Source organism: Xiphophorus hellerii, chromosome 22 (genome assembly GCF_003331165.1).
Source record: "Xiphophorus hellerii strain 12219 chromosome 22, Xiphophorus_hellerii-4.1, whole genome shotgun sequence".
In the NCBI taxonomy this organism is placed as follows: Eukaryota; Metazoa; Chordata; class Actinopteri; order Cyprinodontiformes; family Poeciliidae; genus Xiphophorus; species Xiphophorus hellerii.
Window position 1 is genome coordinate 4,316,352 of NC_045693.1, and position 25,510 is coordinate 4,341,861.

The 25,510-nt window shown below is 35.9% G+C and overlaps 1 protein-coding gene across 1 annotated transcript; it reads right to left on the minus strand.

The window, feature by feature from the left end:
* Nucleotides 1-365: 365 nt before the first annotated feature.
* kmo (kynurenine 3-monooxygenase) lies at nt 366-25,002 on the minus strand. Its single transcript, XM_032552356.1, has 15 exons — nt 24,880-25,002; nt 24,613-24,682; nt 24,432-24,529; nt 22,773-22,862; nt 21,069-21,117; nt 19,760-19,847; nt 14,750-14,915; nt 14,582-14,653; nt 13,531-13,652; nt 12,919-13,066; nt 12,263-12,320; nt 12,092-12,174; nt 5,102-5,203; nt 3,281-3,340; nt 366-1,278 (listed from the first exon to the last, which is right to left on the minus strand). Exons 1-15 carry the CDS (start codon nt 24,940-24,942, stop codon nt 1,105-1,107), a joined length of 1,443 nt encoding a protein of 480 aa, XP_032408247.1. The 5' UTR covers nt 24,943-25,002; the 3' UTR covers nt 366-1,104.
* Nucleotides 25,003-25,510: the final 508 nt, after the last annotated feature.

The window sequence follows — 25,510 nt, forward strand, 5'->3', positions numbered from 1 at the left end:
CCTTTTCACTGTGGACCTGAATGACTGAGTGGCCTCTTTGTTTTTTAATGTTTGGGGGAAAAGGCACATGTGTGAAGTTTACTACAATAAAGTAGTAGTTTATCTACTTTATTGTATTTTATTTAATGTACAGGAGCAGAAGCTGCTGAACTGATGTTAACCACCAACTTTTGAGAAAAATTGTAATGTTACAAGAATAAAGTTGTCACAAAATCAAAATGCGGGAAAAAAGTTGGAATGACGTGAAAAAACAGTAATTATATTACTTGAATAAAGTAATAATAAGGGAAAAGGTTGCCATAATATAAGAAAAAATTCAAAATATTACAAGAATAAAGTAAAAATAATACAAGAAAACATTGTAATAAAGAATAAAATCATATCTTTATTCCTGAAACGACTTTTTTACATCTTTATTCAGGTTATGTAACTTACCTGATCAAAGGTGTAGTAATAGAAGAAAAAGCTGTGATAAAAGAAGAAAGTCGCAATAATATGAAAATAAAATTCGTATTACAATAATAAACTTGAAATAACACAATAAAGTTGTAATTATGTGAGAAAGATTCACAATAATACAAAAGTAAAGCCATAATAAAACAGGAACAGTCATAATATTCTAACCTAAATATGTTTGAGAAAAAAATTATAATGTGAGAAAAAAGTAACAATGTGACAATAAAGCCATAAAACTACTAGAATAAGGTCGTATTTTAATAAGGCAGTAGTTTTATGAGACTAGCTCAGTGAAAAATAAATAATTAAAACGAGGAATGTTCAGCATCTTTTGAAGTTATACATTGGCATCAGTTTTACAATTAAGGAATTGTTTCCATGGTTACTAATTAATTTATGCATATTATATGGCTGTTAGATCTACAAATAATTTAAAAGAAACATAAATCCACATCAATGTACAGGAATTTTATTGTGACAAATAAAAATAAGGACTTATTTTAATGTGAAAATGTTATATAAAGATGAAATCTGTTCATTTGCTTTAATTGAAACATCCTAATTAATCAAATCTGAAGTCCACTGCTGCTCCATTATAAGATTTAATAATTGGATTTGTTCGTTCCCATGTTCTGAGGCTCCTGTCTGTCAGATCTGACAGGCGGCGCCGACACGAGGCGGCGTCTTCAGGGCGGCCATCTTGTTCCAGATCTTCTCAGCTGTGATAACGAGCTTGTTGATCTCTGGAGGATTTTTAATGAGCAGATAGGAGCCGCCAACAGCAGCTCCCACAGCTCCTAGCAGCAGGCCACGGTTTATCACCTGCAGGGAAACAAACATGTTAATAATAATAATAAAAGCACCTAATTGGCTTTGATTTAGTCCTTAATATACTGGAAGTTTCTGCAAATATATAACATTTCCAGAGTGAGCTGTGTTTGATTTTCAACTGGACCGCTTTGTTCAACAAATACGCAGCAAAAACACAAAATCTTGCCAAGTATTTTTGTCTAGTGTCCAGTGCGAATATTTTAGTACACTTAAAATGAGACAAAATTTACTTAAAAGTAACTTTTCAGCAAGATGTAGGAGCTTGTTGTAAGAAAATTATTTATGAATATTTCTAAAAAGAACTAGTTCCACTGGCAGATTACTTTACTTATAACATGGAGGGAAAAAATCTTAGTGAAATAAACTATGAATAAAATTCAAACTTTTTAAATCAATATAAGGAATCATTGACTTAAAACCAGATATTGAGATATTTTTGTCTTATTTCATGCATGCAAAGATATTTGCACTAAAAACAAGACCAACATTACTAGGTAAGATTTTATGTTTTTGCAGTGCATCAACGTTTGTCTATTAATAATCCAGTTACTCTCACTGTAGAACATCAGCTGTGGAGAGACATTTCATTCAAAATTAAACAAATAAATGTAATAATCACATAGTTATTTGAAGAATTATGATAGCTATTCTGTCAAATAAATATTAAATAATTAAATGTTCCCATTAAATAAAACATTGTGTATTTTCCTCTCTCCAAATATTTCATATATATTTATTTCAAGATATCTTTACTTATTTTAATATTTCTTGATATTTATTTCATTTTGAATTAAATGGTTCTCCATAATCAGCATGCTGCCCTATTACTCACCAAATTTCTTTATTTTGTTTTCCTTACTAACACAAAAGGGATTTTAGATGTTAACCATGTAAAATCAACATATAATGACAAAAAATATATATATAAATTTTTGATGAGAGAAAAGTGCAACAGCAAAATTTCCAAGAGTAAAAATGCATCTTTTGTGCCAAATGGGGTATAAAATTATTTGGCAAATGGTGAACTAATAACTTTTCCTCATAATTTCTTTAATCTAAATAACTTTTTGAAATAATAAAATATTACTATATGTACTTAGGTTTTAATGATCATTGCATGTTGTTATACTTTAAAGGAAATATGCACTTAGAGACAAAAGATTTGCTCTTTTTGTGGAGCAACATTAAAATATTCAGAAAATTTTTTATTCTTTTCCAAAAATTGCTTCATTTAGCCGCTTTCATTGCTATACAGGTTAAGCTAATTCACCAGTAACACAGCATGATGTTGCCACCACTGTGTTTTCATAGTGGTTAATGTGTCATTAATCAGCAAAGATTAATGAGATTAATGAGAAAACTGAGATTAAATTATACACAGTTGAACTCTTTTCAAATTTTAAAAATTGATGGTTTGTTTTACAGATTTCAGAGTCAATGGTGTGGAATAGATGCACATTTTCATTCATATTAACAAAACTGACTACTTTTATTTTGTCCGTCACATAAAATCCCAATAACATTTTGGTTTTTGCAAAATGGGAAAAAAAATTCAAGCAGTATAAATCGATTTGCAAGGCAAGTATCCATGATTCATAGATTAACATTACTGAGACCTGGCCTTTAAACATAATGGACTTTACATTACAGTATTTCCAGGATGCTCTGTTTGAGCTCCATCTTCTTTCACGTGTCTGGCGGCTTCGTGAGGTCGTTTTAGTATTCCCCTTCATCACATCCATTTTAACCTTTGCCAACTCATTCACTTTGGGGTGGAAACGATTTATGAGGTTGGCTGTGGAATCCCTGATGTCTCTTTGACTACCAGCAGAGAAACCATTAGCACGAGTCAGACACTTCCTGGTTCAAATCAGAAACATTTCTGCTCCACACAGCAACATATTCCAGCTGGAGAATCGCATTTTGAATGCTGCGACTTCACAACAGTGATGGATTAGAGAGGAAAATTAAACAGAAGGAGGAAGAAACTCACTCTGTCCTGCCAATGCCAGCGCTCCACAGCGACATGGTATCTGGTCCTGGTGAAAGTCACCTGAAAAACCAGAAAGAAACTAAAACCTGTAAGTTAAAATGCATAAAAAGTCTCAACACACATCTACACCGCAAAAACACAAAATCTTACCAAGTATTTTTGGTCTAGTTTATTGTGTAAATATTCTAGTACACTTTAAGTAAGACAAAACTAACTTATAGATAACTTTTCAGCAAGATATAGGAGCTTGTTTTAAGTAAATAACTCCTTAAAGTTGATGAAAAAGTACTATTTCCATTGGCGATTTATTTCACAGTCAACTGTCCCTGCGCCGTCTACCTAGCAACGCCAGCCAAGCCCAGCCCGTCACCTAGCAACACACTTCTAGTTCCGCCATGTTATTAAAAAAAAAAGTACTTTATTGATCCCAAAGGAAGTTTAATGTTGTTGTAACTCATTAATTCAGATTGTAAGTACGGCATTTACTGTATAATTTATCATGATTAATTTCTTATGGTAAGAATTTTCATTTATCATTGTCATGATAAATTCCAACTAATGACTTTTTTAAATAATTTTTTTTTCAGTTTGTTGAATGAGAGTATTGATAAGTACAAATAAATGTGAAAATATTAAATACATTTACTGTACTGTGTGGAGTTTAGTATATTACAAATGGGAGTGTTTTTCAGAGGCAGTACTTGGTAAAATTTTACAACGTATGTCCACTAATAATCCAGTTGTTCTCACTGTAGGACATCAGCTATGGAGAGACATTTCATTCAAAATTAAATAAATAATGTTATTAAGCATGTTAGAAAGTATTCCATTAGATAAATAAACTAGAACTTTTTCATCAATATTAAGGAATTCTGCCAAACTGGTAGCTTTCCAAAGTTTCTCATTTTCTCCTTTTGTCATGAAATGGTGTGGTGAAGGTGGTGAGGCAGACGCAGCAGACCCAGGTAAGATGAGTAATGGAGGTTTTAATGTAAAACACACAGTCCAACCAACGGGCAGCACGGCCGAGCAGAAGCCAGGGCTCGACGCCGGTAGCAACCGTTAAACCAACGGACAACACGAAGGACTCGGAACACATTAGACGAGGACCCGACGAAGACACAGACACACAGGTGACACTAAATACACAGGAGGTAATTAGGGAACGAGAAACACCTGGGAGTAATCGAGGGGAGAACAGGACAACACGGAGACACAGAAAACTCGAAATAAACACACAGAAAAACACGGAACATGACACCTTTCACTCCAACCTAATCTTATTTTTTATGCTAAAGCAGTTTTAAGGCAGAGTGGCAAAACATGAAACTGCTACTTATTAGTTACTCTGCAGGTTGTTGCTAGGTAGCCAAAGAATGAGTGAGTTGCTAGGTAACCAGAGAGAGTAAGTGAGTTAGTTGATTCGACCAACCTTGCTAGCTAGCGGAGAAATTGAATTGCCCAGCCCTAACAGTAGCTACTATGCTGCAGTGACACATTGCGTGGCTTGGATAATTCATATTTTTTCAGGTCAACTGGTTGTTTCTTTCTGTTTATTGATTTAGATATGCTGGAGAGACGGAGTTAAAAAGAGACAATTTTGCACCATAAATCGAGTTTCTGTTCTTTTTCCTTACATCATCTGTTTGTTCTGTGTTCACGCTAATAAAACGAACAACTCTGCCTGAGGCAGCAGCTGCAACAAAAACCAATATGAAGGGTGCTTAATAATTTGTGTAAGATTTTTACGTGATTTTAAAAAATAAGAAATCACGTTATTGTTCTGTAAGTGTTGACAGCAGTGATCGAAGACACACTTACCATTGTGTAAAGAGGAATAATCGTCTTCGGCATGAGGAGGTGAAGTAGATTGTCTACATGTTTTCTGAAAATAAACCATTTGGAGTTGACGTGCGCCCGCATCTGGAAAGTTAAACAGCAAATGTGTTTGTGAGGTGAATCAATGATGCTGAACTCCATTTTCATGTAAAAAATTTAAATACATTTATTTCAAACTATCAAGCCAGTTTCTGCTTCAGATGATGAAATGGATCATTTTCATGTTTTGACTACTGATTATCTGATGCATTTAGAGCTGCAACTAACTATTACTTAACATATTTTTCAGCAATTATTCTTACAATCAATCGATTAATATTCCCTTCAATAAATAAACCGGAACTTTTTCATCAATATTAAGGAATAAATATAGCCAAAGTGGTGATTTTTCCGAAGTTTCTCATTTTCTCTTTTCACTGCACCTCGATCTCTCAATTTTAAAGCAATTTTGAGGCAAAACATGAAACTGCTACTTATTAGTTACTCCTCTGGTTGTTGCTACGTAACGAAAGAGTGAGTGAGTTGCTAGGTAACCAAAGAGTGAGTGAGTTTTGGCAGTTGGCTGATTTTCAAAAACGTGAGAGCCCACACAGGAGTTGATAAAAAAATCTTAGGTATAACGGTTGGATCGCACCGTGTGTGGTGTCCAGCCCCACGGAAGGAGCAACACGAACCGATTTCACTCATCGACATTCAGATTCCAGTCAGACAATCCCATAAAAATCCCTCTTTATCATACCCGAATTTAAAGTAAACAAAGACGACTGACAATGTAGAAGTAGTAGTGATAGTTTGTGAGCTTACTCTGAGCGATACGCCAAAAAGCGATACGCCAAAAAGAAAAGGCGATACGCCAAAAAGCGATACGCCAAAAAGAAAAGGCGTAAGATAAAAGAATGGAGATGGCGCGAGCAGCGGCTTTACTACATAAGGAGGTGAGTGGTTACGATTAGCAAGCGACAATCTTAAAACGAAGAATGTCCTAGAACTATCGTAAGGGGGAAATCGGGGCAAAAAATCATGACATGTGAAATGGGCTCGAATGTGATAAGAAAGATATCAAATATCGCACTAATGAGAAGGTACGCGTCCCATTAGTAACCATGGAGATAATGCCGTACCGTCATGTAGCCTAGCATGCATAGAAAAAACTGGTTAGCAGCTCGTCTTTGGTATGTTTTAAGGCTGCTCCGGTGAATGGGGAAACGCTCTTTATGACATAGTGATGTAAATGATGTGGTGTGAATTCAGGCAAAGTCGTAATTTGATCAACACAGGAGGGAGGAGGTGTGCGTCAGTTTAAAAACCCACGCACAGCTAAGCTAGCTATTTCCAACTTGCGTAAATATGGCTATGAACCCCAACCAGGCCTGCTACACTGACAGACGAATTAGCTTGATTTGAACAAGTAAAAGCCACGAATAAACTGGCAAAAACAACTTTGGAAAACAATTTCAGTCGCTCTGTTCAGTACTCCCGTCCCTCACTTCCAACGTTCGTCACGACGCCTCAAATGATTAAGTGACGTAGTTGCAAAGGGTTAATAGTATGCTGAGAACATGCTAGCTAATGTTAAAACAGCAAGATAAATGTGGGTAACCATGGCAACAAGGGAGCCTTTAACGGCTGGTCTGTCTGTAGTCAAGTTGCGCGCGCATCCACTGTGTTTGCAAATAATCCTCTATATATTATAATACATGTTATTATATACAAATGATGGTATACCACATATATTATTATATATAAAGTAATATAATAATAATACAATAACAGTATCATTATCTTATTGATATTAAATGTAGTAATAATAATAATGTAATATAATAATATTATAAAGAAATTTATAATTCATTTGTTTATTATTATAAACAAGTTTAAATTTTATTCCACCATCCATCCATTATCTAACACAAACAAAATCTTTTTGGACTGTGGGAGGAAGCCGGAGCGCCCGGAGAGAACCCATGCGTGACATTTTCAAGATTTTTATTAATTCTTGAAAATTGAAGAATTATAGTATTGGAATTATAGTGTCCAATACAAAACATATGCAACAAAAATTAAAATTTTACCTTATTACCATTGTACATAAAAAAAAATAGAATACTGCACAGAAATAACCGCTGAAAAAAGCGACAAGTATGGAAGTATCAGAAAAGGAAGTAAGCAAAGGAAAGCAAATACAAAAGAAAATAAGGACACTAACGGTTAGAATCAAACATTTACACCATAAATGTTCTGCATTTTGGTTGTGAATGTCTTCCTCCGTGAGAACTTTCCCGTCCGGGTCAGTTTTTACTTTGCCCACAGTGACAAAACTGTTCCCACGGATTGTGGCGTCATCCTGAGCACCATTCTGCGATGTTCTGTCTGTTAAATCAGTTGCTGTGCAAACTTTCAGGTCCAGGTCCATTTTTTCTTTGGCACCAGTGGATGATTGGTACCCAGGGACTGGGGTCGCATCTTGAGCTTCGTTTGGCAGTGTCTCGTTTTTCAAACTAATCGCTTCGACTGTAGAGAAAACCTTGTCTGTCTCTGGGCAAATTCTCAGTTTCAGGTAAAATTTTTGTTTGGCACCAGTGGGAGATTGGTACCCAAGGACTGGGGTTGGATCTTGAGCTCCGTTGTGCAATGTCTCTTTTTTCAAACTAAGGACAGTTTTTTCTTTGACTGGAGAGAAAACTGTCTCTTCCTCCGTGTGAACGTTCCCATCCGGGTCGGTTTTTACTTTAGGAACAAATTTTCCCGTGTTCCTAAAGGCTCTGGCCACATTTCGAGCACGGTTTTGAGACGTCGTGTTTCTCCAATCAATCGCATTGCAAACTTTCCCGTCCGGGTCAGTTTTTTCCTTGGGAACATCTTTCCCACTGTTGTCAGAGACCTGTCTCTTCTCCTGATCGCTGCCTTTTGACGTCGTGTTTGTCAAGCTGATCTCTGTGACTTCTGAGAAATCTTTCTCTCTTCTCTTGGGAAGAGTCGACTTATCCATCCCCTGGTCTTTGCTCTCAGGCTGAGAGCTGCCTTCATCCTGATCAGTCCCAGGAAAGTAATTGTCGTAGAGCTTCTTCATTCCTACTATCGCCAAGTATCCGAGTCCAAAAAGTACAGGAACTGGCACCTTTCCGAAAATATTCATGGTGAAATGCTGTGTTTACAATCAACCAACTGCTGGGATCCTAACTGCTGTTCTGAGAAACAAGCCTTCAGAGCCTCATAGATCTTCTTTGGTCTATGATGTCATCTGTGACCTCATCAATGAACTCACTGTTGTTCTGGGGCAAGGTCTTGCTTCTGGTCGTTGCTATGGAAACGATCAGATCAGTTCTGCATGAATTAAACTATTGACCCATTGCACGTGACGTCACGGTTTCCAGAGCTCCGCCCACTCCGCCTTGACGGACGTCAAAGCAACCAATGCGCTCCTTTAAAGCTGGTCTAAAAGCAGGACGTCTGGAGCTTCATATCGCTTCCATTTAGTTGATTCACCAACCTTGCTAGCTAGCAGAGAGGTTTAGCGACACTTGAAACGTTTTTGTAGAACATATTCACAGATAAAGGGCTTTCTCACATCTTAAATGGGAGATTTTCTGTTTTTTGCACAGTTTTGACTTAACTATTGCTCTGATTGTGTTGTTCTTTCAGCAATTGGCTTTTTTGAGTCTGTATGTTCAAGTTTGGAGTTTGGTAGTAACTAGCAGTGATGTCAATAACGCGTTACTTAGTAACGCGTTGCCATTTCATATCCAGTAGTCAGACTACAGTTACTTATCAAAATTATTTTGCGTTACTGTGCATTACTATTTTCATTTGGAATTTAATTTTATTTCCTCTACGCGTCTTGTTGAGGGATCGCCGTTTCCATGCGACAGTATCAGCAGCGACAGAAACGTAAACAATGGAGGGAAGCGGGAGATGCGCATTTTGTTGGTAGAAAAACAGGAACTATTTTGAGTTTTTGTCGCCAAGTCCAATTATTATAAGCGGCTGTGGACTTCTTTTTTTTTTAAAGTCGCTAGCAAATTTAATGAGTCGCGGGTTGCGCTTTTTGGGCTCGTTTTTGAACGTGAAGTTGCTCATTTGGGTTTTTAAATAAGCAGAGATAAACCCCAGAAAATGTCTGACCTCCAATTAGTTTTAGTCAGGTTCTCCCTGTCCATCATTTCCCGGATGATCCGTCCCGCTGTGTCTTTGTTAATGTCAAGTTAATATATTACCTGTCAATTACGTCGTTCTATCCAGAACATTGGAAACATCGAGACTAATTTGAACAGCGCAATAAACGTGAAAACAGCTACGAATGAACAAGTCCGTAAAGTTGTTCAACTAAACGGCATTATAATTATTAATATTAAGATAAGTGCCACAAATCTGTGCAGCAGCCATCTGGACTGTGGAGCCGCAGGAGGAGCGTTGCGCTCTGACACCAAACGCAGGGCCGTAACTCACAACCTGGAGGCTGGGGGGCACAGGGGGGTTTAAATCCTTAAAGTTTTCTAGACAATAGTGGACCACACAAAAACATGCACAAATTACTAACTTTTTTTTTGTACTGTAACCATTAAAAAATCTCCCCTTCAGTTCAACCTTATAAATGGAGACACATTGTTGATGTTACTATTATAAAATAGCTTACAATTAAGTTTTGGCAAAGCTCAATGTAATTTTCACAGCGTTGTTGTTAGCAGCTGCTGAAAGTAACTTTAAAAAAGTTACTTTTAATGTAACTGAGTTACTTTTTCAAGGAGTAATCAGTAATCCGATTAAAGTTACTTTGTCAAAGTAACTATGCCATCACTGGTAACTAGTTACTTTTACTTGAGTAACTTTTTTGAAAAAATTTACTTTTCTGAGTACCTTTTACTTTTACTCGAGTAAATTTTATTATGAAGTATTTCTGCTCTTACTTGAGTAAAATTTCTGGAGTCTCTGAATGAAAAACAAACATGTTTTAACCAAACATCCACCAGACACACACCTGCAGTTTATGTTTGTTATTGAAAGAAACTGATTTGGAAAATTTTTATTGTTAGTTTTTGTTACTTATATGAATTATTGTCATTTTTTATTGTCACTTTATATTTTGTTCCATCTGATTATGTAACTTTTAAATATTAAATGATTGATAAATTGATCAGTTACTCGGTACTTGAGTAGACTTTTTACCAAACACTTTTTTACTCCTATTTGAGTAATTTCCTGGATGAAAACGTTTTACTTTTACTTGATTAAAATTATGTGGAAGTAGCGCTACTCTTACTTGAGTATAATTTTTTTTATACTCTACCACCTCTGCTCAAGTTAACGATTAATCGGTTACTAAATTAGTTGATGATTATTTCAACAATCAATTAATCGTTTGCTCAATGTTTAGTTTTTGCTGGACACTTTGCACCTGTTTCCAGGTCGTCTCTCTGCTGGATGCCTTTTATAAATCCCTGCGTTTGATTTTAAAGCAGCTTGTTTTCCTGCAGAGGAACAAACTGCTTTTTTCTTTCCTGCTTCCAGCGACTGAATCACTAGCAGCCCTGAGCTCCAGAGCGCTGGACTGAAAACCGGCAGTCAGGGGCTTTTAGCTTTCATGTTCCGAGTCAGTGGAGCAACGGGAGGAAATCTTTAAACAGAAGTCTCTTTAGCTGGGTTGATGATTAGAACCGGTTCAGAGCAATGCTCGGTTTTGGATTTGTTTGAGCAAACCCAGAACAATGATGTAATATAAACTGCATTCTCTAAAGTAAGCAGAGATGCTCAGATCTGATATTAATATCTGCATCGGTACCTTCATTGTTCCCCATCCATAAGGGCAGATCTATTCGGTCTAGTTCTATGTTTTGTTTTTTATATTTGCATTTCCTAATTCCACTTTCCGAACCATTTGAAAGAAGGTTTATTGGAGTTTATTATTTATATGTTTGACCAATGTAGTCAACACATTGTTTTTGTCAGTTTCTTTATTATTTGTTCTACATTAGAATTTTACTGACGGAACAAATTAAATTGGTTTTCCACATTTAACCAAGATTGTGAAGTTATTGTTGTATTTAAATGTGCTGTGCTGGCGCAGAGTTATCAAATAGTTTTTCAACTAAATACATTTATGTCTGTATTTAAAAAAAACAACTACATTTTAAGTCAATTCAGCATCATTTTTCTGAATTAAATCGGTAATCGGCCGATAGGTGAGAAGAGTTGATCAGTGCAACCAATAAATGATAAAAGATCATTATCATCTTTTATAATGATCTTTTATAAAAGATCATTATAAAATCTGAAACTTTAGATTTCCTGAAACTAAAGTTTTACTGATTTTTTAAAAATCTGATTTTAGTTAGTTGCTCAAATCTACAGTACTTAAAAAATTATCATGTTTTGTACTTTGTTTTAGGAAAAAATGCACAAATTAATTTTATTTTTCTGTTTATCACATTAATATTTTATTAAAGTATTTTATAAACACATTTAAACTTTGTCCAGATTCTATTAAACTAATTGAAAGAAAAATTCACAAAAACTTCAAAAGATCAGAAGTTTGATAAACTTAAATCATAAATAGTATCGATATTGTATTGGTATTGACATCAATATCCATATGAATATCAGTGATTCTGGCCTTGTATTTACTTTTGTTTTGGATCAATAAAAATATCTCGAATAGTTCAGCTTGGGAATCAAATATCTACAAAAACATAATGTAAAAAAAGCTTTTTTAAAAAAATAAAATATCTGAAATAGTGTGGCTGGGGAACTAAATTTCTACAAAAACTCAGGGAAAATAAATATTTTTAAAAATATCTGGTGAAATTGTGTAGTTTGGAAAAAACAGAGGGGGAAAAAAGACATTTTCTGAAAAATATCTGAAATAGTGTGGATGGAGAATCAAATATTTGTATTGGAAAAGAACATCTGGAGTGAAAATTTCTAACTAAAACTAATGTAACTAAAAGTGCATGTGAAGTAGAAATTGAACTGAATTACTTCGACATAGTTGTACATGGCCAGATCTGCGATGGCGTGGTCGTCAGGAACCCGGACCCTGGAGTACTCTGGCAGCACGACACCTGTGCAGGTAAAACCCAGAATGACTCTGTTACCGACTCCGGACTCTTTCTGCACCAGTAGTTTTTATTTAAAAAACATGGCACTTACTGAAATCCTCATTGAACTGATTCATTATTTCATCAAAGACAATGCAGTCTTCAAAACCCTGAAAGCATAAAAGAAAGAAAGAATATGAGTGATTCTTTAGTACAGTTTTGAACAGATCTAAAGTGATTCTTTTCCAGAGTTAAGAACTAATCTGAAGTGATTCTTTGAGCTGAAAAGATCAAAGTGATTCTTTGGGGAGTTATGAACAGATCTAAAGTGATTCTTTAGGGCATTTTGAACAGACCTAAAATAATTCTTTGAATTGTCATGAACAGATCAAACCAATTCTTTTGGGCGTTATGAACAGATCTAAGTGATTCTTTAGGGCGTTTTGAACGGACCTAAAGTGATTCTTTGGATTGTTATGTACAGATCTAAAGTGATTCTTTGTTCACATTTTGAACAGATCTAAAGTGATTCTTTGTTCACGTTTTGATCGGATCTAAAGTGATTCTTTAGATTATTATGATTGGATCTAAAGTGATTCTTTGTTCACATTTTGAACAGATCTAAGTGATTCTTTAGGGCGTTTTGAACGGACCTAAAGTGATTCTTTGGATTGTTATGTACAGATCTAAAGTGATTCTTTGTTCACGTTTTGATCGGATCTAAAGTGATTCTCTGTCAGCCCGCCTCCCGTACTCGGCGGTACTCACGGCGTTCATCCCCTGGCCATAGAAAGGAACCACAGCGTGGGCCGCGTCCCCCATGAGGACACATTTGTCCCCGATGTGATACGGGGAGCACTTCACGGAGACCATGGCCTGAGCAGGCAGGCGGAAATAATCCCTCCTGAGGGCAGCACTGCAAAGGACAAAAGCAAACAAAACCATTACAAACTTGCTCAGGGTAGCTGATCTAATCTGATGTTTTCTTCCTAAACAACGGAGTCGCCCTGCTTGCAGTGAAAGCGTCTGTCACAGCTGGGTACTGCAGAGCGGCGCGATCTGTCCGCTGTGGTTTAATGAAAACGGGAGGAAAGCCCGCGCTGGGCTGCTCATGCCTGACCGCTCCGAATAAAAGTCTCAGACTTTATTAAGGCTACTTGCATCCTGCCGTCTATCCGTCACCCGCCGAAAATTAAAAGCCTTGCGGCGGCAGGAATCTGTGTGAGCGTTCAATTTCACAGTCCGCTGCTGATGCGCCCGCTTTGGGTGGGGTGACGGCGGCTGAAGGTGTTTCTGACGACAACCCAACAGGTCGGGATGAAGAGGCAGGAAGGAGGAAGAGGAGACGTTGCGTCAGACAGACGGAGAAAGGTCACTTACGCTCCAATTAGCGGGATGGCATCAGGGAAGTATTTTTGGAAAAACTCAATGACTTCGTCTCCTGTGGTGATTTTCTCAAACTCCTCAAAGGGCATGAAGAGGGTGCAGGTAAACGTCTTGTCCTAAATTAGAAAATAAACAAAAGATGCTTTAATATTATCCTTAAAACACATTAAATTTATGTGGGCCTGTAGACCAGAGGTGTCCAAACTTTTTGCCACATGGGACAGAAGAGGATTAGGCCACTGAAAAAAAAAATGCTGACTTTGATCTCAGAAAAAAATTAACTGATTAAAATTAAGAAATTAATTACAGACCAAAAAACCAAACAAACAAAACAACCTAAAACCAAGGGTCATTTTAAATCACTACTTAAAACTTATTTTATTTGTTAGCATTTAATTAAGTCTTGATACTGTAACTTTTCTGTTGTGATGTTTTATTTTTATTTTATTTATTTACTTTCTTAATTTTCATAAATTTATTCTCGTGTTATTGTTTTTGTACTAAACTTGGTGCAGTTTAAACCTGCTTCTAAAAGTCATACATCAATAAATTTGATATTGAAAGTAGACCGATATTTATTGTGGATCCAAAACCTGAATTTTTTTTTTTCATTAATCTCAACATTGTCAACATTTGAAATTCAGAATTTGTTTTTTGTAGAAATCTAAGAATTAAGTTGTTTTTTTTAGCAAATTTCCTTGTTTTTCTAGAAAGATTCTGAGATTACTCTCAAAATTTCTGAGATTTCCGGCAGAAATTCACAACATATTATTACTTTATTTTTGCAAGTTTTTTGTATTAAAAGAAATGCATCTAGTTTAACCTTTTATTTGCAAATTTTCCGCAAAAATTGTCAAAAACATTAGTTTAAGTGATGTTAACTCCCACCTGCAGATGGCAGTATTTCTTACTTTTACAACACTGCTGCCTGAAACTGATGAAATCTGTTCAATCGAGCGAATAAACTGTTCTTTGTTGCGTTTTTTCTCCTGTACACGTTCAAAAAAGTAAAAAAAAATGATAAAGAAATGCATTTCCCACTCACCAGGTTGGGGAGAGCGATCATCATGAAGGTGTTTCTGGGCCAGATGTGCAGGTAGTTTGGCTTCATAGCAAACTGCAGATGATGATGAAGGTGGAAATAAGCCAAGATGTGAAAAAGTAAAGTCTGATTGTGAATCTGAGCCTCAAGCCGAAGTAAAACCCGTCTGACCTCCCCGTTTCTCGGCGGCATGGTGAGCTCCATGTATCCGTGCGGGATGTACGTCTGGCTGTAGTTGAAGCGGCTGCGGCGCAGGAACTGCTTCCGGACGGCGGAGAACGCGCCGTCGCAACCGACGATCAGGTCCGCTTGAGTCTGCGTCTTGGATCCGTCCGGCCTGAGAATCAGATACTTACACTTAAATGTGATCAAAGTATGGCTGAGACATACGATTATTTTAATAATCAATTATTCTGTCGATTAATCGGATGAAAAGTTTCAACATTCTGTAACCACTGAAGCCTTGCTTTAAAGATGATTCTGACTTTAATATCAGAATTCAGACTTTTTTCCCTCAGAATCAGAATTATTTAAATTGTTTATGCAGAATCAGGCAAATCTATTCATAAGACGCAAATCACGGGTCCACTGGATCAATCATAGAACAAAGAAGAAATATTTATGTGATTATTTTTATATGCTAACAAAATAATTGACACAATACACCTAAGAATGTTTGGTTATTTATTTGAATTTTGACATAAAATTTAAATTTTGAGAAAAAAGTCAAAATTCTGAAAAAAAATTCAATTTCTTTTTGTTCAGTGTCCCTAATCCTCTCCCATAAAAAGCATATTTACTGACAAAGGTAGTTTTTTTTGTCATAAGTTGAAAATGCATATATTTTTGTACAGTTTGTCTTTATTGCTGCTCTGACTGTTATTTGAGTAAATGGCCTTTTTTGAGTCCAGTTAACGATTAATCGATTATCTCAATAATTAATCTGATTAATCGTTTCAGCCCTGAATTAAAGCAACTCTTCCACCTGAATTTAATCTAAATGTTTTAACAATCTGTTGTTTTTAGCCTGGGAGCTCATTAATCTACATTCTTATTCTTATTTCATTGTAATATTTTAAAATATTTATTGAGTTTTCACATGATTGACAAACACAATGTAGCTCATGTTCATGAGCAACACTTTACAGATTTTGTCTCTACCAGCTTTAAAGACTAAATTATTTCCAGTTTTTTCTTAGTAAAAAACCTCAGATTGAATGAGATGTGTTTTGGGTCACATTCTGTCTGTCTGTACTTTGACTGAGCCATTCTAACACACAGCTATTCTTTGACCTAAACCATAGATGTAGGACAGTTTACCGCTCACATTTGTGGCTGCAGTTTGAGGAAATGTAAAACTGTAAAGCACCACACTGTAAAAAGTCACCTTTAAAAAAAAAAAAGAAAAAGTATAAAAAATATGGTATATTTTACTTAAAATAAGAAAATATTTCTGGAAACAGAACAATAAAATGAGACTTGTAAAAACTTTCCAAAATAAGTAAAAATACCTTAAAATTAATGTAGTTTCACTTATAACATGACCACTTTTATTTATGCAAATAAGATTATTTTCAAAATATGTAAATATTCTTGAATTATGAAAATGGTACTTGACATTTAAGCATTATATTTCTTGAAACTGATACAAAGGATTAAATTGTTGTTTTTTTATTAGATATTTTACTTTCTTTCTTTGGTCATTTATTTATATTTAGACAATTTCTTTCTTTTACACCTTTTTCAGCTACATCAAGCCTCACAGTCACTTCAGGTGTGAAAATAAAAATAAAATGACTTTTATAGGTGGTAAATAGCAAGACAGATAGGAAATTGTATATAATAAATATTCTATTTCACAAAGTTTGCTACCTTCAGTACAGCAAAAAACATCACCTCTGTATCTGTCAGATGCTACAATACAGCAGAAACACAAAAAATCTGTCAAAATTGACTTTGCAAAACACAGAGGGTGTTCATACATCTGCCTACTTCTGCAGAAAACTCATTTCATTCCTACAGGGTTGAATAAAAGAGTAATTACAACGGTCAGTAGACATAACCCACAGTAGTAAATTTTTTTTTTAATGAGAAATCTTTTAAACAAATTAAACCTTTTCTGTGTTTTTCTCTAATTGCGCAGCCATTAGATTTAACCTCTCTGTTAGCTGGAGTCTGTCGAGTTTGAAATGAATTACTGGGCTTTGTTTCCTGAGGGCTGCATGCTCTCACCACAGGAGGAAGGAACTTTGGAAATCGTCTTGAACGGTTGTCACTGTTGCATTGTCGACTGGAGTTTGTTTTAAATCATCATTTTGACACCTTTTAGCACCAGTAAACAGGGATTTTTATTGCTAAAGCTGATCTTGAACATGTTATGATAGGTTTATGGACAATAAAAAACATGTTCATTTAATTTAAATAATGAGATACTATCTCATTATTTAGAATTACTTATTTTAGGGCGTCTGGTCACTTTAAATAAAAATAAATTGCTGCTGGCCACGCACCCCAACTCTAAATTTATGCAGCAAGTGAATTCTGGATGGCAGGTCAACAACAAAACACCAAGATCTCAGCTCGGGTTGCTAGGTAACGGGCTGAGCTTGGCTGGAGTTGCTAGGTAACGGGCAGTGCCTGCTGATTTGTGACGTTACATTCCGAAGGTTTTTAACGGGGCTCATTTTTCAGACTCCAAAAACCATAAACTTATTGCTAAAAAATGGCCGGTTGATTTTTTTTTTTTTTAAGTGCTTGAGCTGCTTTTAGGAGCAGCAGACACCCAAACGGAAGTACAAAAATTTTTAAAATATGAATTTGGCAAAAAAAGGTAACATTACAGCCCAACAGATAAAAAGTATACTTTAACCCACAACTTAATTTTTTTTTGCTCCCCTAATAAATAAAAATAAGTACACTCTGTACACGTTTTGTTGATGCAGACAACAATTTCCACTCAGTTAACAGTGTTGCCTATTACTAACTAAACACAACAAGAAATTTGGTTTAGAAAACCCAACGCGACTTACTTCACCTCCCAAACCAAAAGTAAGTTGAATAAATCTAATATTAATTCAGAATTTCTGGTAATATTAAAAATTATGTTAACCAAGTTACTCTATTTTTTTTTACATGTGCTCAAGAGTACAGATGTAATTTGGTTCCAAAGTTATTAAACTACCTTTTCAGACCACATAAAACCACGTTTTCCAACTGATTAAACAGTTTATTGGAAATGTTTTGTAATTTTCACAAGCATTGCTAATTATAGCAGGTATGTAACACAAGGAACGACAAAGCATCTGGTGTTGACTTGTTTGTATGGGGGGACGGGGTTCCAAATGAAAATCTGCTTAGGGCCCCTAAAAGGCTTTGGCCGGCCCTGTCAATGTAAATCAATGCCAAATATTTCAAGATATTCTAAGCTAGATTTTCCCTCCACTTTATATTGGTCTGTCTCAGAAAATCCCAGTAAAAAACAACAATGAAAAAAGTTAAAGGAGCGGGAAAACTTCTGCATGGAGCTGTGGGCGTTAAAATAAATGGATATTTTTTAATTTCCAGATAAGACTGCATTTAATTTGAGAATTTGTGTACAACAGTTTGTGCTTCCGCCTGGTGCTTTAATCATGAGATGAAGCGTGAATCCTCCCACCCGAAAAGAGCTGGAGGTGTTTCAGGGTTAATTGGATTGTAAATTGTGCGTCACATTTTCCTCGGGACACTCAGTTATGAAAAAAACTAATTAATTACTTACAGCCGTTAAAAACACAAGTCCATTACATTTCTAAACCCTCGTCAGCTAACACAGTGTTTTTCAAAGCGGTGCCTTTAGGGGGCGCTCAGAAAGTTGAAGGGAAGATGAGAAAAAAAACAACATAATTATCTGTCAGAGTTGGTTTACGGATCAACATTTTTATTTATTTTTTTTTTTGCTGAACCCAAACACACCAAATTCTGCAGCACATCTACATTTAAGGTTGTCAAAGTCAAGCTAGCATAACTGACCTACTTCACTCTCCCTCGCTGTTTATTTTATTTATTAATTTAACATTTTTCTGACATGGTTATCTAGTTGTTGAAGTGTTGACAATTAGTAGCAAAGTACTGTGATCCTTTTTCTTTTATATATCAGGCGGACATTTAAGATTTAGCGCATTATCTTGACAACCTGACAGCTCAAGCCAATGCTAGTCATCATAGGCAGCAGCAGTTTGTCGGGATCTGATACCCCTGATATCAGGGTGCAAATTATCAAGAGGGGATTGTAATGACAATTTGTACTGTCTGGTAATGAAGGAATAATGTATTATGTAATAATGAAAATTTCTGCCACAGAACTCATAGCCATTTAAAATCAGAAAGTATGAGATTAGCATTTATGCTAACTTAATGTAATAATTATTGAATAAAAAAACTCTGAAACTTTTTGTTTCTCTACATATTTTATAATTTTGTACGTTTGCAAAAAGAATCTTCTTTGGGGGGTGATGACCAGAATTGGGAAGTAACTAGTTACATTTACTCAATTACATTTAGTTGAGTAACTTTCTTTGAAAAATATATTTTCAGTGCGTTTTTGTATACTTTTAGTACATGTCTTCAAAAAACGTTACTCAAATAAATGTGTAACTTTCTCTGAAAGTTTACCTGGCAAACTCAAGCACAGTGTATTTTTAGTACGCTGTACTTTTTTACTCTTATTTGAGTAATTTTATTAAAAAGTATTTCTACTTTAACTCGAGTAAAATTTCTGGATTTTCTACCCACTGAATGAAAAACAAACATGTTTGAACCTAAAATTCACCAGACACAGACCTGCAGTTTTGGTTAAAGTTTTATACTGAAAGAAACTGATTTGGAAAAAAAATATGTTGCATGATTTTGTTATTTTTTGTAACTTATATGAATTATTGTCATTTTTATCCTTAAAATATTAAAATTTCCACTTAATTTTAGAGTTTGGTCCATCTGATATAATTTTTAAATATTAAATGATTGATAATTTGATCAGTTTCTCACTATTTGAGTAGACTTTTTACCAAATACTTTTTTACTCTTGAGTAATTTCTTAGATGGCTGCTTTTTACTTTTACATGAGTTAAATTTTTAGCTACTCTACCACCTCCTGCCATGGAAAGTGAACCTATAGGTCTCTGCATGTGGTCACTAACTGTTTACCTGGCGAAGGTCATTAGTCCGGTTTCAGCACGCCAGTCCTGCAGTTTGTGGTCGAAGTTCAGCTTTGTGTTTGGATACGTCTCTGCCTCTGTGAGAGTTACAAAAACAGCCTGTGATGCAACACCAGCTGCCATGTCTTCTTACAATATACCCAAAACTTTTACTCCGCTAACCAGAGGGTCAGCAAAAACTGAACGATCATCAGTGGAACCGCGGAGCTGCAGCTGGGATCTGTGCAAACTGATGGTTTTGGGTTTTCACACTGCGAAATCTCTTTATCTTCAGAGTTCAGAGCGGCAGCCGCCTGAATCAACCACGATAAGAGCAGCGACAATCTCTCCAGCGCATCCAGGCAATCTAATTAAAAACAGAGCCAAGCTGCCACACTTTATCTCTCAGAGGCTCCTCATTAAATATTAGGAAAAATCCTTACAGCTACAAAAAGAAAGGAAAACACATCCCCTTATGTCGCCTATTTAAGGAATGCCAGGAAACGTAAATGGAGAGAAAAGTGCCAAAATCTGGACAAACAATAAAAGAGCAAATACTTTATAAAGAGGTGTGATAATAAGTAATAAAAATATTGAACTTAAATGATGAACCAGGTTTTTCATTACTTTACTTTACAATTTTGATATTAGGTAACGTGAAGTTGTTCAGTTCAGCTCATTACAGTTCAGTTTGAATAAATTCAGTTTAAAATAATCGCTTCAGCTCAGCTTATCCAGTTCAGTTCAAATTCATTTTAGTTCAGTTTTCTTCACTTTATTTTAGTTCTGTTAAAAAATATATTTAGCTCAGATTAATTAAATTCAGTTCAGTTTGCATCAGTTCAATTCAGTGAGTTCAAGTGAATTAAATTCAGTTTAGTTTAACGAATTTCAGTAAAATACAGACAGATTTAGATGCAGCAGTTCAATCCCATCTAGTTATAAAACAATACATTCAGATGCAGTTAATCTAAAAGAAAAACAAATATGAACATTAAATATAATTCCTAACTGAGCAGCAATGTTACTTATAATTTTAAAAAATAATAAAATACACATTATTAAGTTGAAAGAATGAAAAGAAAAAACATTTGGCCTTTTAATGCAGAAAACTAGCATGTTTAACTAGTAGAAATGTGTCCAATATGACAATTTTATCAATATTCACCAATAATTTAACCTCTAGCCACATTCCCAGAGGGGTGATGCATCTGTAAACCGCTTTTACTCCGACTTCTTTCTGCAGCTGATGTAACAAAAAATACGTCACAACTCGATGTGTCTAATTCAGGCGTGATTCATCTATTTTCCATTCTTACCTGTTAGCAGCTCTTTGTTCAGATTGGCTCTGTCAACGGACAGGATGTACTGAAAAGAGAGCAATATTTAATGTAGTCCAATCAAACAGAACTGTGAACATGTCCCTTTAAAATGGGAACAGGAAGGCTCCAGGGTTTGTTTGCTTCCTGGTGTTCTGGAATATTTTTGTTTTATTTAACCATGAAGGTCCCTTAATGGGATTATGAGCCTCTGCCAAACTGGCAGCAGGAAAATCATTTCTATTTTCAGACGAGGCTCACATTTATAATTAGTAAAAATATGTGTTAAAAAACAACAACGCTAGGGCGTGCCGTGGCGGCGTAGGGGACAGCGTGACCCATGTTTGGAGGCCTTGAGTCCTCGACGCGGGTTCGACTCCCGGACCTGGCGACATTTGCCGCATGTCTTCCCCCTTTCCTGTTGGCCTACTTTCAAAAAATAAGGGACACTAGAGCCCACAATAAAAAACACAAAAACGCCTTTTTAGTTTTAATTTATCATACACTGCAAAAACACAAAATCTTACCGAGTAATTTTGGTCGAGTATCTGGTACGAATATCTTCTTACAGTTCAAATAAGACAAAACTAAATTACAAATAACTTCAGCAAGAGGTAGGAGCTTGTTTTAAATCAACAATTCCAATAACAAAATATTTTCCCATGCTAAGTTAAACAATCTGCCAGTGGAACTACAACTGGGTTGCTAAGCGACGAGTTGGCTTGGCTGATGTTGCTAGGCAACAATTGTGAAATACTCTGCCAGTGGAACTAGAACTTTTTTAAAATCAATATTAAGGAATTACCGACTTAAGCAGAAAGACATCAGCAATAACCTTTAAAAAGCTTCTGTGGTTTGTGAAAATTTTATCTAAGACGTCTGGAAGGCGTTCACTCCTGAATTAATTAAGTGAATCTAATTTGACTTTTACATTCACTTAAAGGTCAAACTGGGCAGTACTAAAAGAAATCCAACTCTAATAAGAACCTCTCCCCCCAAAAAAACAAAAGATCTTCTATAAGAATGGTATTTGGGGATGTAAAACCAATGTTACCTCTCAGATACAGTGGTGGTGGAGTGGTGATATGGGCTTGCGAACAGCAGCAAAATAACAAAGGTGTTACAACTGCCGAGTGTGATTGAACATCACTGATGGGACTTTAAGATGGCGTTGCAGAAACTAATATATCTCCTCCCCACAGCCTGATGCTGCCACCACCATGCCTGGGTGTTGGGTTGGTGTTTCCAGGGTGACTTATAGTGTTAGTTTTCCACCAAAAATCGGGTTTTTCCTTCTTTTTTTGCTTCATTTTTGTTGAGTGAAGAGTTACATCTTGTCTCATGTTTATGACATCCTGATTGATTAAACTTAATTTAAAAGACGCTGCAGGTTTTTTTTTCTTACCACAATATGCTCAATACTGACCTCAATGTTAGTCCAAACTCTGGAACGATTAATATTTTATCTGAAGGTAAATTTGTACTTCTGATGCAATTCTTACAAACCTTTTCCTAACAAGATGTTTGTTGCAAAGTAGAGAAATCGTCTTTCATTATGGGAAGCGCTCGCTAAAAATGTGAAGGTTTATTTTTTTGCATTTATTATTTACATGAATAACAGATTTCATTGCAACAGAAACATTTCTAAATCCTAAACTAAAAATCTACCAAAGCTTGGAAACGGCGGCTGTTCTGTAGATTTACCTGTCCTTTCTTCCCATACGGGATCGGAGATTGTTTCCCACTTAGCGAATGAATCATCCTGGCATTCATCGGGATTCCCTTAGAAACAATCTGGGGAAAGAAAATGGAATAATTAATAATAAAACTGAGGCGAAACTATTCAGGAAGGACATTATGCACCACTTTGTGCTGGACTGTTACCCAAAGAAAGTACTTTTAGAAGTAGCTTTACTGCACTTTTTACTTACTTGAGTGATTTTATTATAAAGTATTGCTGTGTTTACTTCAGTAAAATTTCTGGGTACTCTACCCCAGCTTAAGCTAAAGTAAGACCTCTTGTTTGTGCACAAAGTTTGTTTTCTAATGTATTTTTCTACCTGCTATCAGCTGATACAGAACAAAGATGGCGGCCGTAACAGAACGGGAAAGAGAAACGGTACAAACAGATTCAAAATGCATTTTATATGGTTCTTTTAAATATATATATATATATATATATATATATATATATATATATATATATATATATATATATATATATATATATATATAAACACTCAATAAGCTCCTTACGTTTATCTACGGCTACGTTCACAATGCAGCCTGAAGTGACCCAAATCCGATTTATTTTTTTATGCGACCTATAGCTGACATTTTCATCACAGTCTGAACAACACAGATCGGATTATCTCGGATCGGATGTGACCCAGGTCACCTGGATACTGTATGTGGTCCTAAACCCGATAGCATCATCCGACCTGAACGTTACTGATACTCGACAAACTCTGCGTCCTGATACGCGCAAACGGGAAGAAAAACAGCAACCATGGCGGACAATAATGAAGATTAAGTTGTTAATGTGCTGACTCCGGTTGGACAACAACTTTAAAATCGTAAGATGCTAGCTCCACCGCTAGCATCCACGTTTACTTCCGCAAACACAGAGCACGCTCTCTGTGTGACGTTGCGCCCTCTACTGCGCATGCGGGACACTTTCAGGTTGTTTCGGTTCACACTGGAGATCACAAACAAGTCGCATTTGGAAGTGTGAATGACCACGGCAAAAATAAATTTTAAAAAATCAGATTTGACAAAATACCGGGTCACTTCAGGCTGCAGTGTGAACGTAGCCCAGGTTTTTCTTTAAAACCCGGCATATGAAAAATGTTGCTGTTATGGAAAGGCGGTGGACCCTCTTCATACAAGAGAAAACTCAGGTTTTTAAGAAAATGGTTGCTTGTCAGTTAATTGTTAGTTGATTGATAAGATCGATCGTTAGATTAAGTCATTAATCGATAACTTGCATCTGTAAACATTTGTCATGTTTCGTAAAAGTGCTGCCTGAATTTGTAGTCTTGTAATCGAGTTATTTGTATTAATTTATGTTCATTTAGTCTTTCAAACACCAGAATTTGGACATAATTTTACATTTTAATCTGCTAACAGCTTATTTGAATATTAAGATGTTCTGATCGGTTATTCAGTACCACATACTTTTTCATTCTTGAGTACGTTCTTGGACAGTAACTTTTAGCTTTACTTGAGTAAATCTACATTGAAGTAGTTTAAGTTTTACTTGAGTACAATCTTTGGGTACTTTACCACCTCCTATCAAGCCTATGCTAATCTCTACAGCTGACCTTTTCTCCACTTGTGCATGAGTACCTTCCATCAGCATACCTTATCCTCCATTCCAACATGTTTCAGGGCTTGCCGGCCTCTGTGGGACAAAGCCAGGTTGATGCTTCTGCCTTTCACTACTTTGGCTTTCCGAATATCTGACCGAAAACACACAGAATAATTTGGTCATCAGTTGAGTTTTTTCTTTTTTCTTTTGTTTTGATTTGTAAATAAAAGCTACCTTCTCTTGTTTCAAAGACTTCCACCTCAAAGCCTCTTTTGGCGAAGAAGCAGGCGTTGAGTGCCCCCACCTCAAAGACGAAAAGAAGTGCTTTGATAATAATGTCAGCACAGTTCAAAATGCCTTTTCTGTACTTTCTGTTCATAGTTTCACACGATGAAAGAGTAATGCTTTGTAAAACCAAACAGATGTTTGCACCCAGATAGTGTAAAATAAATACTACATACACATTGAATTGGTATTTTCACTTTCATTTTCCCTTCTTACCAACCCACCGCCCACCACTGCCACCACTTTCTTGTCTCCTCGTCTGTGCGCTGATTCCTCCATGTCGCTCAGCAGAGTTCCCCGATGGTCTGACCCGGCTCTCTGTCTGGTTCAAAGAGCTTTGCAGAACTGCTGAGTTTTGATTTAAAAGAGGAGGGGCGTTGCATGTGCCACTACACTCTGATGAACTTCCCTGTAACTATCAGTTCCTGTTTCAATGCAAATAGAAACAGGAGATAGCAGGGCGCTCGCTGCAGTCAGGCGACAGATTTTAAGGGTAAAAGTCTCAACTTGTTAGCAAATAGGATTTAAATTACTTCTCAGAGTTTTGCTGGATGCTACTCTTATGGTTTCAAGAAATGTCTCACTTACACTGGAACAAATGAGAATCCAAATGAGACTGGAGTTTGATACCCTGCCTTAAATGAAAGGTGAAATGATGTAAAAAGGTTGAACAAATATAGGATTCTGACGCCATCTAGTGGAGAAGATTGGATCCTGCAGCCGCGAAAAGTTTCTCAGCTCATCTGAAAAACATTCAGTAACTTTGACCTAAAATAACAACAAAATCAGTCACCATTAAAGATTGATTCACTTGTTTTTTAATTCAACAGAAGGAAAACGTTTCTAC